Source organism: Alosa sapidissima, chromosome 12 (genome assembly GCF_018492685.1).
Source record: "Alosa sapidissima isolate fAloSap1 chromosome 12, fAloSap1.pri, whole genome shotgun sequence".
NCBI classification, from domain to species: Eukaryota; Metazoa; Chordata; class Actinopteri; order Clupeiformes; family Clupeidae; genus Alosa; species Alosa sapidissima.
The window spans coordinates 15758143-15774180 of record NC_055968.1 but is presented as its reverse complement, the minus strand read 5'-3'; the positions used below and the strand labels follow the sequence as shown (position 1 = coordinate 15774180).

The following is a 16038-nucleotide window of genomic DNA, read 5'->3' as shown; positions in this document are numbered from 1 at the left end:
GCATGAAACTTGGTGCAATTAATTATTGGCCTGTCCCCAATCAGTGTGCCAAATTTCACAACTTTTCACCAGTCGGTTCTATAGGCTGCCATAGACTTCAATGGCGGAAGCGTAATAATAATAATAGGGAAGAAAACATAGAATCACTATGGGTTGCCTCGCAGCTTCGCTGCTTGGCCCCCAAATATAGCTGCAAGCAGCAATGAGGGGGCCAAGCAGGCAGTTCAGCAGTCCAGAAGTCCAGATTTGCCATGCAACTCAATGCCGTGGCATCAGGCATATAGCATTAAGCAGTCACAACAAGTTCCATGTCAAACAACCCAAGATTGGCTGAGTTACAAGGTCAAGTTTCACATCAAAACATAACTGATTTTGTGTGGCTGAACCAGGGCTGAGTGTCGCCGCCCCCTCACCCAGCCAGCCCACCGCCGCAACCGCCCCTGCCCGTCCCGTCCCACCCCGCCCCACCCTTGCACGCACGCATTAGAATTAACTGGATGGAACTCGCTGTCATCAGTTTCACTTCAAAAATAAAAGATTGACTGAGATATGATCACACTTGCTGTGATTTAAACATAGAGGTCAACAATTGACGTCATAGGGTGTGTTGAACTCGGCTTGGCCCAAGGATTCCAATGATACCTCATTTTGCCATTCGGGTCAACAGGTCAAAAGTTACGTCCGTAAACACAAGTCCAACTTTGGCCTGTTGGTGGCGCTAGAGCGCTTGAGGTGCCGGCATGAAACTTGGTGAAATGAATTATTGGACTGTCCCCAATTAGTGTGCAAAATTGTATAACTTTTTACCAGACGGTTCTATGGGCTGCCATTGACTTCCATTGCAAAATAATGCGCATCAGCAACTACTGGCCAAAATGCATTTTTGTCAATTACGGTGCCCCCTAGAGGTCAAATGTCACCAAATTTCTTGAGCGTCCTCCCGATGGGGTCTGAGGTACATGTACTAAATTTGGTTTTGATACATGAAAGCGTTGCTGAGATATGAAATCACTTCCTGTTTGGCGGCTTCGCCGCAAATTTCGATTGGCTGGTACAGGTCAATGCTTCAGTCAATTGTTCCAGAAAGCAATGCACTCATCAGGCATGGTCTGAAGATGGTCTGTACCAATTTTGGTGAAGAACAGATGAAATTTGTGACCTGCGAAAACTTGTACGTGTTTTTGATTAAATTCAATATGGCGGCCGAATCAATTACGATGACATCACAAGTTGGCTTATGTTGACCTAAGGACCTTCAACAGTAGTACCAGGCACCACTAGTGTGTTTTAATTCTAAGCACAACTGCTGCTACAGGTCAAAAGCCATGTTTCTTAATTACAGCGCCCCCTAGAGGTCAAAGGTCACCAAATTTCTTGAGCATCCCTCTGATTGGGTCCTGAGTCCATGTACTTAGTTTGGTTATGATAGATGAAAGGGTTGCTGAGATATGAGCTCACTTCCTGTTTGGCGGCTTCGCCGCATATTTCGATTGGTTGTTACGGGCGAACGGTTTTAGTTCCGAAGACAAAAATCGATAACTTTTGTGCGGATTGGTCTGAAGATCATATGTATTAAGTTTCGTTAAAATCGGACAAACTATGTGAGGCGTGAAACTTTAGTTTCACTTTCGATAAAATCCAATATGGCGGAAAATCCATCATGGCGGAAAATGACGTCATAGGGTGCGTTGAACTCGGCTTGGTCCAAGGATTCCAACGATACCTCATTTTTGACAATCGGACAAACGGGTCAAAAGTTACGTGCGTGAACGCACGTCCAACTTTGGCCTGTTGGTGGCGCTAGAGCGCTGGAGGTGCCGGCATGAAACTTGGTGCAATTAATTATTGGCCTGTCCCCAATCAGTGTGCCAAATTTCACAACTTTTTACCAGACGGTTCTATGGGCTGCCATAGACTCCCATGGCAGAAGAAGGTATAATAAATATAGCTGCAAGCAGCAATGAGGGGGCCAAGCAGTGAGATCAGCAGGCCAGATTTGCCATGTAAGTCAATGCCGTTGCATCAGACATATAACCTTAAGCAGTCACAGCAAGTTCCATGCCATACAACCCAAGATTGGCTGAGTTACAAGGTCAAGTTTCACATCAAAACATAACTGATTTTGTGGGGCTGAACCAGGGCTGAGTGTCGCCGCCCCCTCCCCCAGCCAGCCCACCGCCGCAACCACCCCTGCCCATCCCACCCCGTCCCACCCTTGCACGCACACATTAGAATGAACTAGATGGAACTTGCTGTCATCAGTTTCACATCAAAAATAAAAGATTGACTGAGATATGATCACACTTGCTGTGATTTAAACACAGAGGTCAAAAATTGACGTCATAGGGTGTGTTGAACTCGGCTTGGCCCAAGGATTCCAATGATACCTCATTTTGCCATTCGAGTCAACAGGTCAAAAGTTACGTCCGTGAACACAAGTCCAACTTTGGCCTATTGGTGGCGCTAGAGCGCTTGAGGTGGCGGCATGAAACTTGGTGAAATGAATTATTGGACTGTCCCCAATTAGTGTGCCAAATTGTATAACTTTTTACCAGACGGTTCTATGGGCTGCCATTGACTTCCATTGCAAAATAATGCGCATCAGCAACTACTGGCCAAAATGCATTTTTGTCAATTACGGAGCCCCCTAGAGGTCAAATGTCACCAAATTTCTTGAGCGTCCTCCCGATGTGGTCTCAGGTACATGTACTAAGTTTGGTTTTGATACATGAAAGCGTTGCTGAGATATGACATCACTTCCTGTTTGGCGGCTTCGCCGCAAATTTTGATTGGCTGGTACAGGCCAAAGCTTCTGTAAATTGTTCCAGAAAGCAATGCACTCATCAAGCATGGTCTGAAGATGGTCTCTGCCAATTTTGGTGAGGAACAGATGAAATTTGTGACCTGCCAAAACTTTTTTGTGTTTTTGATTTAATCCAATATGGCGGCCGAATCAATTACGATGACATCACAAGTTGGCTTGGGTCGGCCTAAGGACCTCCAACAATAATAGCAGACACCACTAGTGGGTTTCAATTCTAAGCACAACTGCTGCTACAGGCCAAAAGGCATGTTTCTTAATTACAGCGCCCCCTAGAGGTCAAAGGTCACCAAATTTCTTGAGCGTCCCCCTGATTGGGTCCTGAGTCCATGGACTAAGTTTGGTTATGATAGATCAATGGGTTGCTGAGATATGAGCTCACTTCCTGTTTGGCGGCTTCGCCGCAAATTTCGATTGGCTGTTACGCGCGAACGGTTTTAGTTCCGAAGACAAAAAGCAATGCATTAATGAGGCATGGTCTGTAGATGATATCTTTTAAGTTTGGTGTCGATCGGACAAAATTTGTGACCTCTGATACGTTTTAAGAGATTTTGATTAAATCCAAAATGGCGGAAAATCCATCAAGGCGGAAAATGACGTCATAGGGTGCGTTGAACTCGGCTTGGTCCAAGGATTCCAACGATACCTCATTTTTGACAATCGGGCAAACGGGTCAAAAGTTACTTGCGTGAATGCACGTCCAACTTTGGCCTGTTGGTGGCGCTAGAGGGTTCGAGGTGCCGACAGGAAACTTGGTGAAATTAATCATTGGACTGTCCCCAATCAGTGTGCCAAATTTCACAACTTTTTACCAGACGGTTCTATGGGCTGCCATAGACTTCCATGGCGGAATAATAATAATAATAAGAAAACTAACAAACACAATGGTTGCCTCGCAGCTTCGCTGCTTGGCCCCCAATAATAAGAAAAGATAGAAACACAATGGGTGCCTTCGCAGCTTCGCTGCTTGGCCCCCAAATATAGCTGCAAGCAGCAATGAGGGGGCCAAGCAGTATAGGCCGGAGTAGCCACGGCGACAAGATAGAACTCAGCAAACACTCGCGATCAACACTTTCAACAAGTGTAACATCAAATATAACTGATTTTGTAGGGGTGAAACAGAGCTGAGAATTGCCACCGCCTCCGCGAGCCAGCCCCCCCACCTAATCACCCCAGCCCGTCCCACCCCGTCCTGCCCTGCCCTGCCCTTGCACGCACGCATTAGAATTAACTGGATGGAACATGTTGTCATCAGTTTCACATCAAAAAATAAAAGATTGATAAAACACATCAGCAACTAAACAAAATGCAATATTGCTAATTGCAGCACCCCCTACAGGTCAAAGGTCACCAAATTTTTTGAGCGTCCTTCTAATGGGGTCATGAATATATGTAGTAAGTTTGGTGATGATACATGGCAGGGTTGCTGAGATATGAGCTCACTTCCTGTTTGGCGGCTTCGCCACTAATTTCGATTGGCTGTTACAGCCGAATGCTTCTGTCAATTGTTCCAGAAAGCAATGCACTGATAAGGCATGGTCTGAAGATGGTCTCTGCCATTTTTGGTGAGGATTCGCTGAAATTTGTGACCTGCGAAAATGTCTACGTGTTTTTGATTAAATCAAATATGGCGGCCGAATCAATTACGATGACATCACAAGTCGGCTTGGGTCGGCCTAAGGACCTCAAACAGTATTTCCAGACACCACTAGTGCATTTTAATTCTAAGCACAACAGCAGCTACAGGCCAAAAGGCATGTTTCTTAATTACAGCGCCCTCTTGAGGTCAAAGGTCACCAGATTTCTTGAGCGTCCCCCTGATTGGGTCCTGAGTACATGTACTAAGTTTGGTTATGACAGATGAATGGGTTGCTGAGATATGAGCTCATTTCCTGTTTGGCGGCTTCGCCGCAAACTTCGATTGGCTGTTACGCGCAAACGGTTTTAGTTCCGAAGACAAAAAGCAATGCATTAATGAGGCATGGTCTGAAGATCATGTGTGTCAAGTTTGGTGACGATCGGACAAAATTTGTGACCTGTGAAAGATTAGTTTCACTTTCACTAAAATCCAATATGGCGGAAAATCCATCATGGCGGAAAATGACGTCATAGGGTGCGTTGAGCTCGGCTTGGTCCAAGGATTCCAACGGTACCTCATTTTTGACAATCGGCCATACGGGTCAGAAGTTACGTCCGTAAACACAAGTCCAACTTTGGCCTGTTGGTGGCGCTAGAGAGCTTGAGGTGCCGGCATGAAACTTGGTGAAATGAATTATTGGACTGTCCCCAATTAGTGTGCAAAATTGTATAACTTTTTACCAGACGGTTCTATGGGCTGCCATTGACTTCCATTGCAAAATAATGCGCATCAGCAACTACTGGCCAAAATGCATTTTTGTCAATTACGGTGCCCCCTAGAGGTCAAATGTCACCAAATTTCTTGAGCGTCCTCCCGATGGGGTCTGAGGTACATGTACTAAATTTGGTTTTGATACATGAAAGCGTTGCTGAGATATGAAATCACTTCCTGTTTGGCGGCTTCGCCGCAAATTTCGATTGGCTGGTACAGGTCAATGCTTCTGTCAATTGTTCCAGAAAGCAATGCACTCATCAGGCATGGTCTGAAGATGGTCTCTACCAATTTTGGTGAAGAACAGATGAAATTTGTGACCTGCGAAAACTTGTACGTGTGTTTGATTAAATCCAATATGGCGGCCGAATCAATTACGATGACATCACAAGTTGGCTTGGGTCGGCCTAAGGACCTCCAACAGTATTAACAGACACCACTAGTGCATTTTAATTCTAAACACAACTGCAGCTACAGGCCAAAAGGCATGTTTCTTAATTACAGCGCCCCCTAGAGGTCAAAGGTCACCAGATTTCTTGAGCGTCCCCCTGATTGGGTCCTGAGTACATGTACTAAGTTTGGTTATGACAGATGAATGGGTTGCTGAGATATGAGCTCACTTCCTGTTTGGCGGCTTCGCCGCAAAATTCGATTGGCTGTTACGCGCAAACGGTTTTAGTTCCGAAGACAAAAAGCAATGCATTAATGAGGCATGGTCTGAAGATCATGTGTGTCAAGTTTGGTGACGATCGGACAAAATTTGTGACCTGTGAAAGATTAGTTTCACTTTCACTAAAATCCAATATGGCGGAAAATCCATCATGGCGGAAAATGACGTCATAGGGTGCGTTGAACTCGGCTTGGTCCAAGGATTCCAACGATACCTCGTTTTTCAAAATCGGATCAACAGGTCAAAAGTTACGTGCGTGAACGCACGTCCAACTTTGGCCTGTTGGTGGCGCTAGAGCCCTCGGGGTGCCGACATGAAACTTGGTGAAATTAATCATGGGACTGTCCCTAATCAGTGTGCCAAATTTCACAACTTTTCACCAGACGGTTCTATGGGCTGCCATTGACTTCAATGACGGAAGCGTAATAATAATAATAAGAAAACTAACAAACACAATGGGTGCCTTCGCAGCTTCGCTGCTTGGCCCCCAAATATAGCTGCAAGCAGCAATGAGGGGGCCAAGCAGAATAGGCCGGAGTAGCCACGGCGACAAGATAGAACTCAGCAGACACCCGCGATCAACACTTTCAACAAGTGTCACATCAAAATATAACTGACTTTGTAGGTCTGAAACAGGGTTGAGTATTGCCGCCGCCTCCGCCAGCCAGCCCCCCCACCTAATCACCCCTGCCCGTTCCACCCCGTCCCGCCCCGCCCTACCACGCACGCATTAGAATTAACTGGATGGAATATGTTGTCATCTGTTTCACATCCAAAAATAAAAGATTGATAAAACACATCAGCAACTACAGATCAAAATGCAATATTGCTAATTGCAGCACCCCCTACAGGTCAAAGGTCACCAAATGTTTTGAGCGTCCTCCTAATGGGGTCATGAATATATGTAGTAAGTTTGGTGATGATACATGGCAGGGTTGCTGAGATATGAGCTCACTTCCTGTTTGTCGGCTTCGCCACAAATTTCGATTGGCTGTTACGGGCGAATGCTTCTGTCAATTGTTCCAGAAAGCAATGCACTGATAAGGCATGGTCTGAAGATGGTCTCTGCCAATTTTGGTGAGGATCCGCTGAAATTTGTGACCTGCGAAAACTTGTACGTGTTTTGATTAAATCCAATATGGCGGCCGAATCAATTACGATGACATCACAAGTTGGCTTGTGTCGACCTAAGGACCTCCAACAGTATTATCAGACACCAGTAGTGCGTTTTAATTCTAAGCACAACAGTAGCTACAGGCCAAAAGGCCTGTTTCTCAATTACAGCGCCCCCTAGAGGTCAAAGGTCACCAGATTTCTTGAGCATCCGCCTGATTGGATCCTGAGTCCATGTACTAAGTTTGGTTATGATAGATTAATGGGTTGCTAAGATATGAGCTCACTTCCTGTTTGGCGGCATCGCCGCAAACTTCGATTGGCTGTAACGCGCGAGCGGTTTTAGTTCCGAAGACAAAAAGCAATATATTAATGGGGCATGGACTGTAGATGATATCTATGCAGTTTGGTGTCGATTGGACCAAATTTGTGACCTGTGAAGACTTATTAGTGTTTTTGATGAAATCCAATATGGTGGAAAATCCATCATGGCGGAAATTGATGTCATAGGGTGCATTGAACTCGGCTTGGTCCAAGGATTCCAGCGATACCTCATTTTTGACAATCGGGTCAACGGGTCAGAAGTTACGTGCATGAACGCAAGTCCAACTTTGGCCTGTTGGTGGCGCTAGAGCGCTTGAGGTGCCGGCATGAAACTTGGTGAAATGAATTATTGGACTGTCCCCAATTAGTGTGCAAAATTGTATAACTTTTTACAAGACGGTTCTATGGGCTGCCATTGACTTCCATTGCAAAATAATACACATCAGCAACTACTGGCCAAAATGCATTTTTGTCAATTACGGAGCCCCCTAGAGGTCAAATGTCACCAAATTTCATGAGCGTCCTCCCGATGTGGTCTGAGGTACATGTACTAAGTTTGGTTTTGATACATGAAAGCGTTGCTGAGATATGAAATCACTTCCTGTTTGGCGGCTTCGCCGCAAATTTTGATTGGCTGGTACAGGCCAAAGCTTCTGTCAATTGTTCTAGAAAGCAATGCAATCATCAGGCATGGTCTGAAGATGGTCTCTGCCAATTTTGGTGAGGATCCGCTGAAATTTGTGACCTGCGAAAACTTATATGTGTTTTTGATTAAATCCAATATGGCGGCCGAATCAATTACGATGACATCACAAGTCGGCTTGGGTCGGCCTAAGGACCTCCAACAGTATTACCAGACACCACTAGTGCGTTTTAATTCTAAGCACAACAGCAGCTACAGGCCAAAAGGCCTGTTTCTTAATTACAGCGCCCCCTAGAGGTCAAAGGTCACCAGATTTCTTGAGCGTCCCTCTGAATGGGTCCTGAGTCCATGTAGTAAGTTTGGTTATGATAGATGAATGGGTTGTTGAGATATGAGCTCACTTCCTGTTTGGCAGCTTCGCCGCAAACTTCGATTGGCTGTTACGCGCGAACGGTTTTAGTTCTGAAGACAAAAAGTAATATATTAATGAGTCATGGTCTGTAGATGATATCTCTGAAATTTGGTGTCGATCGGACAAAATTTGTGACCTGTGAAGACTTTTAAGTGTTTTTGATGAAATCCAATATGGCGGAAAATCCATCATGGCGGAAATTGACGTCATAGGGTGCGTTGAACTCGGCTTGGTCCAAGGATTCCAACGATACCTCATTTTTGACAATCGGCCATACGGGTCAAAAGTTACGTGCGTGAACGCAAGTCCAACTTTGGCCTGTTGGTGGCGCTAGAGTGCTTGAGGTGCCATCATGAAACTTGGTGACATTAATCATGGGACTGTCCCTAATGAGTGTGCCAAATTTCACAACTTTTCACCAGACGGTTCTATGGGCTGCCATTGACTTTAATGGCAGAGGAATAATAATAATAATAATAATAATAATAATAATAAGAAAAAAATAGAAACACAATGGGTGCCTTCGCAGCTTCGCTGCTTGGCCCCCAATAATAATAATAAGAAAAAATAGAAAAACAATGGGTGCCTTCGCAGCTTCGCTGCTTGGCCCCCAAATATAGCTGCAAGCAGCAATGAGGGGGCCAAGCAGTGAGATCAGCAGGCCAGATTAACCATGTCAATCAATGCCGTTGCATCAGACATATAGCCTTAAGCAGTCACAGCAAGTTCCATGCCATACAACCCAAGATTGGTTGAGTTACAAGGTCAAGTTTCACATCAAAACATAACTGATTTTGTGGGGCTGAACCAGGGCTGAGTGTCGCCGCCCCCTCCCCCAGCCAGCCCACTGCCGCAACCGCCCCTGCCCATCCCACCCCGTCCCACCCTTGCACGCACACATTAGAATGAACTAGATGGAACTTGCTGTCATCAGTTTCACATCAAAAATAAAAGATTGACTGAGATATGATCACACTTGCTGTGATTTAAACACAGAGGTCAAAAATTGACGTCATAGGGTGTGTTGAACTCGGCTTGGCCCAAGGATTCCAATGATACCTCATTTTGCCATTCGGGTCAACAGGTCAAAAGTTACGTCCGTGAACACAAGTCCAACTTTGGCCTGTTGGTGGTGCTAGAGCGCTTGAGGTGCCGGCATGAAACTTGGTGAAATGAATTATTGGACTGTCCCCAATTAGTGTGCAAAATTTTATAACTTTTTACCAGACGGTTCTATGGGCTGCCATTGACTTCCATTGCAAAATAATGCGCATCAGCAACTACTGGCCAAAATGCATTTTTGTCAATTACGGAGCCCCCTAGAGGTCAAATGTCACCAGATTTCTTGAGCGTTCCCCTGATTGGGTCCTGAGTCCATGCACCAAGTTTGGCTTTGATACATGCAAGGGTTGCTGAGATATGAGCTCACTTCCTGTTTGGCGGCTTCGCCGCAAGTTTCGATTGGATGTTACAGCCGAATGCTTCTGTCAATTGTTCCAGAAAGCAGTGCACTGATAAGGCATGGTCTGTAGATGGTCTCTGCCAATTTTGGTGAGGATCCGCTGAAATTTGTGACCTGCGAAAACTTATACGTGTTTTTGATTAAATCCAATATGGCGGCCTAATCAATTACGATGACATCACAAGTTGGCTTGGGTCGGCCTAAGGACCTCCAACAGTATTACCAGACAGCACTAGTGGGTTTCAATTCTAAGCACAACTGCTGCTACAGGCCAAAAGGCATGTTTCTTAATTACAGCGCCCCCTAGAGGTCAACGGTCACCAGATTTCTTGAGCGTCCCCCTGATTGGGTCCTGAGTCCATGGACTAAGTTTGGTTATGATAGATCAATGGGTTGCTGAGATATGAGCTCACTTCCTGTTTGGCGGCTTCGCCGCAAATTTCGATTGGCTGTTACGCGCGAACGGTTTTAGTTCCGAAGACAAAAAGCAATGCATTAATGAGGCATGGTCTGTAGATGATATCTGTCAAGTTTTGTGTCGATCGGACAAAATTTGTGACCTCTGATACGTTTTAAGTGATTTTGATGAAATCCAAAATGGCGGAAAATCCATCATGGCGGAAAATGACGTCATAGGGTGCGTTGAACTCGGCTTGGTCCAAGGATTCCAACGGTACCTCATTTTTCAAAATCGGATCAACAGGTCAAAAGTTACGTGCGTGAACGCACGTCCAACTTTGGCCTGTTGGTGGCGCTAGAGCCCTCGAGGAGCCGACATGAAACTTGGTGAAATTAATCATGGGACTGTCCCCAATCGGTGTGCCAAATTTCACAACTTTTTACCAGACGGTTCTATGGGCTGCCATAGACTCCCATGGCGGAAGAAAGATGTTAAATAATAATAATAATAGTAAGAAATCATAGAAACACAATGGGGCTTCGCAGCTTCGCTGCTTGGCCCCCAATAAGAAAAGCTAGAAACACAATGGGTGCCTTCGCAGCTTCGCTGCTTGGCCCCCAATAAGAAAAGGTAGAAACACAATGGGTGCCTTCGCAGCTTCGCTGCTTGGCCCCCAATAATACATATAAGTCACTTTGGATAAATGCGTCTGCTTAATGAATTAATGTAAATGTATATTTCATTAACGATGCAGGGCTTACACTAAGAATGTTAAGCCCGAATACACACAGAACACAGCACAGAACACACTGATGTTAAAAACAACAATAAAAACAACAATAAAAAAATCGCTTAAAACCTTGCTGTTATTTTAAACTCTTTGGCTAACAGATGCCAATGAAAGCCTGAGAACAGACAGTGGAGGGAGCAAACATACTGTGCAATCAATGTTAAGGGGCTGGCTACAGCAAACATCGCTGATGCCATACTTTCTCCTTGGCAAAAAAATAAACGCTGCTTTTCATTGACGCCTTTGAGCCTCCATCGCCCTATGGTGATTTAAGAGACAATAAAACCCCACAAGTAACAAGCCATTACGAAGCAAAACAAACTCCCCATTGCTCCTCTAATGCTCAGCAACATCTGGTTGGTAAAATTAGCTGGCCGAGGGGTGCGAACGCACGGGCACCCGACCAAAAGATTTCTTAATGCCACAGCAGATGAGGGTGTGTGGGGAGGCGCGTCGGTCGAAAAGGTCAGTTTCACGAGCAGTCTACCCCATCTGTGGAGCGACTCTCTCTCTCTCTCTCTGAGATGTGATTCTGCTTACGCCGCTAGAATGGGTACAGTGAAGACTGCACTGAGAAACATGAGCTATCAGCTGGGCCTGCTCAACTGTGAGAGCTACACTCAGCTTCCCCTGCAGGCCAATGGCTGCACTCAGAACAACAAGCACAAACTGCAACAGCAGCAGCCAAAAACACATAGTAGCAGTAGCAAAGCTGGAGTTTTCAATTCTGGTTTTGTTAGGTAATTCCTAACATGTTCCCATTTATTAGTGAATCAATCAGTAAATCAATACACTTGTCCATCCACCCGCCCATATGTATCTATCTACCTATATTATTTCAAGGTGACGTAGCTCCAGCCTGGGACCTTTACATCAGAGACCGGGTACCTATCTATATGTTATCAGTAGATGCTGCTCTAAGAATCCAGGTAGAGGGGATTGTGGTACCTGATGTACAGGGAAGTGGGAGATGTACTTGGTGTGGTCAGGTGACCGGGTAGCGTTGGCGATCTCCATACAGCAGGCCAGACACTGCCAGGGCTCGTCTGCGTTCATCCACCACTTCCTCCCCTGAAAACACACACACACACACACACACACACACACACACACACAGGCAGACAGACAGACACACACACACACTGTTTAGCTGTAGTGTGGAGACACTATAGCACACCACACCAGTACGCCATTTCTAAAAATAATATATTTGATTTCAAAAGGCAAATACGTGTTCCAAAGTAAAGTTCATGTAATACAATGTCAACTATATTGTCACTGTGAAAAGGTTATTGCTAAAGATAATTTAATCCAAAACCATCATTGTGGAGATTGTGGCTCACCGTGAGTGGGTGGTCGGCGGAGTCTAGTATGTCATCCATGATGCTGTTGGCATAGGCCAGGCGCCCAGCCAGCGAGCTGCGCTTCTTCAGGCCCGTCAGGTTGACCAGGTGAATCTTGACCCAGTCCAGGCCGTGCGCCCCCAGCGGCTTGCCCTCAGCGAACACCAAGAGGGCGCGCGTCACGTCGCTGCCCAGGTGGTTGAAGTAGGGCGGACATGGGTATGTGCGCCCGCGGAAATCCATGTTGTGCGGGAACCAGAAGACCTGGTCGTAAGGGGTGGAATGTTACAGAGACGTCACAGTTTGGCCATTAAGGCTCGCTTTGAATTTGGTACATAACGATATGTTGCGGAATTGGTCCGGACCTGCCTAACATCCTAAGGTACCTCCTATGATTTCAACCTTTTCCCATTACCATACACGCACACCAGATACCCCAGAGCTCTCACTACAGTCCCCCTCATTTAAAAGAGTTGGTTACACTTTACATGAAGGTATCTACATAAGAGTGACATGACACTGTCATGAACAAGTCATAAACGTTTACGACATAACGCTTCTACCACTCGCTTCTGTAAAGTGTCATTCAGTTTTTGTCATGACAACTTAAAGTTAGGGTTAGTGTTAGAGTTATGACAGTGTCATGACACTCTTATGTAGAAACCCTAAAGTAAAGTGTTACCAAAGAGTTTCCTCCATCTATCAATCTCAGAATGAGCATGAGCAATACATTGAGCAAATACTGCATATATACTGGGCACTCTATGCATGCCAGCATGTACTGAGCCTTGAGATCTGTACCATGGTGGTTCTGTTACCTGGTCGCGCATGTGGTTGGCGATGGACAGTTTGTAGAGGGCGTCCATGCGCAGGCTGTGCATCTCGGCAAACTTCTTCTTGGCGCGGATGGCCTCACGTTTCAGCGCAGCCTTCTCCGCCGTGGTGTAGCTCGGGTCGCTGTGCGAGAAGCGCGGGATCTCGGGCGCCTCGGACACGGGCGGCGGCACGTCCAGCTTCTCGTTGCCGCGATCGTTGAAGATGCCGATGATGATGTCCAGCACTGGCTGGTTGATGCGCCAGGCGCAGTTGCCCAGCTGGTTGAGCGAGTCGAGCACCGAGTGCAGCTCGTAGTCAGGGCACTTCTCCAGGCGCAGCTGGTGCTGCACCGCGCCCTCCACTGACCGCATCAGTTTGGTGGGGGTCAGCAGGTACGCCCCGAACCGCGGCGACGTCCACGGCACCGGCGGACACAGCATGGGCATCACGTATGAGTCGAACGTCAGTCTGGTCTCCAAGGCCTCCGACTGCAGCTGCGTCAGGATCGGGTGAGGCTTTATAAAACCGATCTATGAAAGCAATTTCACAAGAACTGCATTAGAATAAAAAACACATTACAACAACTCCCAGAGCGACATTTATTTACTCACTACATTCTTTGTCCCCAAAAACAAAAGCACAGGTTTTAATGATCTTTCACCAATATTTCTTTATTTTCCCATCAAACGGCTTTAGCTGCAGCAATAAATCAAACAGAAGTAAACAAAGCTGTCAATGAGAAGCAAAACTCTAACTTTCATCTTCTGGATGTGTGTACCTCACAAAACAAACTTTAACATGATTTGAAGTCATCACATCTTTCAGGCACTGACAATCACTCACACAGCATGCAAGAGTTCCAATACACAAACCTGCAGTCACTGGTGTACAGTCTGAACATTTTGATTACCTTTGAGGAAAATGTTTATTCATTCAGGTTCTGACTGGTCTACATCAATCACTACCACTTGTTCGTGCTCGTGCGCTACTTCATAACTTGACTAAGAGCAATTGCCATGACGTTAGAGGGCTGTTCAAAGGCATAACGTCTGGTACGCAACATTTGTAATTATATGTGACAGCAGGGCATTTACTACTTCCTGTAAGCCTTAACAGTCAAAGCAAAAACACACAGAAACACACAACGCAAACACACACACAACGCAAACACATACACACACACATAAACCCTCTCTCTCGCCATCACATTGACACAGAATATCACGCTCACTCCCTCACACACACAATTACACACACAATCACACACACACACACACACACACGCGCGTGCGCGCGCAAATACACACACATAAGTACATACACACACACACACACACAGAGACACAGACACAGACACACAGACACACACACACACACACACACACACACAAATACACACACACACAGCAGATGGATGAAGACTGAGACTGAATGTGCACACACACAGTTGAAGGAGATCTAAGTAGGGGGTGGGGTGTAACACATTTTGGGACAGATCCTTCAGGCGAGTGGAAATTCCCTGAGAGCCACCTGTAAGATGCAGGGAAGATCTACAGAGTGCTCACCCCCCTCTGCACATCCCTAACAACGTCAACAAAAACACCGGCAACAGTCCAACGCACGCACACACACACACACACACACAGCACCCCCACCCCCCAACGGCTATGACCATCTGCAGTCGCAGCAGACGAAGAACCGCTAAATCCCTGCGCTTTGAAGCCCATGGAGGGGGTTCTCCGTCAGAGAGCGACGTCACGCCGGGCAAGGCAGAGAGGCTTCGGTGTCACGCCCGCGACCCATCCACCCCCCCCCCCCCCCCCTCCTCTTTCACTCTGCCTCCTTCTCCCCCTTCTCCCGGCTCCCGAGGTGATGAATCAGAGGGCCAATTAAGGGACCAGTAAAATGGGAATTAGTTTGGGAGCTATTTGTCATGCTCAGCTGACACACCTCACACTCACTCACACACACACTCACACACACACACACACACGCACGCACGCACACACACCTATCCACCACCCCCATTCCCGAGCCCAAAGCCACTCTTGCAAGAAAAATGTTTCCATAATTCATACGAACACACATTCATTTGAGCGTCTGGACCGGAGGAGAGAAAAGTAAGGAGGAGGAGGGGATGACAGAAAGACAGAGAGAGAAAGAGAAAGATAGAGAGAGACAGAAGAAGTGAGAGAGGCATTAGAAGACATGGAGAGACATATTTGGCGTGGGGGGGGGGGTAAGAAAAACAGAGTAATAGGGAGAGACAGATGGGTGGGAAAGAAAGGAAGAGAGTGATAGAGAGAGAGAGAGAGAGAAAGGGAAGGAGGAGGACATGGAATGAGGAGAAAGAGAGATGAGGAAGAGAAAACAGTGGGTGGGAGAAAGAGTGGGAGAGAGAGAGGAAGAAAAGGTGATGCAGGGAGGATGGAGGGATGAGCCAGAAGGGAAATAAGCAGAGGGAGGAGGTGAGAGACAGAGAGAGGGAGGGAGAGACAGAGGGAGGGAGGGAGGAAGAGAGGAAGAGAGCCGTGTGATGCGCTGACATTGACGGACAGCTGTGTTTCCTGATGAGGGGCGTCTGTTATGGCTGCCGTCTTCTCCGCCCTGCTGCTGTAATTACAAACTCCACTCATTCATCAGGCCAATCTGCCTCCACACATTCACAAACCCTCCCCCCTACCGTCAGCAAACCATCACACACACACATGCATCCACACATGAGTGCCAAAGTGTGTGTGTGTGTGTGTGTGTGTGTGTGTGTGTTGCATATTTATCAATGGGTGTGCATGTGTCTTATGGCGTGCATCTTATATGCGTCCATATGAAAGTCCATCCATCTGTAGGCTTAATTGCATCTGTCACTCCCCGATGTGAGTCGCTACCGGATGTGA

At 46.5% G+C, this 16038-nt stretch overlaps 1 protein-coding gene across 2 annotated transcripts in view; it reads right to left on the bottom strand.

Annotated features, from left to right (window-relative positions):
- The window catches only part of polrmt (polymerase (RNA) mitochondrial (DNA directed)), an 84853-nt gene that overhangs the window by 54911 nt on the left and 13904 nt on the right, over window positions 1-16038 (bottom strand). For both annotated transcript variants that reach the window (XM_042056483.1, XM_042056484.1), the window contains exons 10-12: window positions 13147-13674; window positions 12329-12592; window positions 11934-12056 (exon numbers count right to left, since the gene is read on the bottom strand). In XM_042056483.1, the coding sequence (XP_041912417.1) occupies window positions 11934-12056; window positions 12329-12592; window positions 13147-13674 (915 nt within the window). The remainder of the gene's footprint in view (window positions 1-11933; window positions 12057-12328; window positions 12593-13146; window positions 13675-16038) is intronic.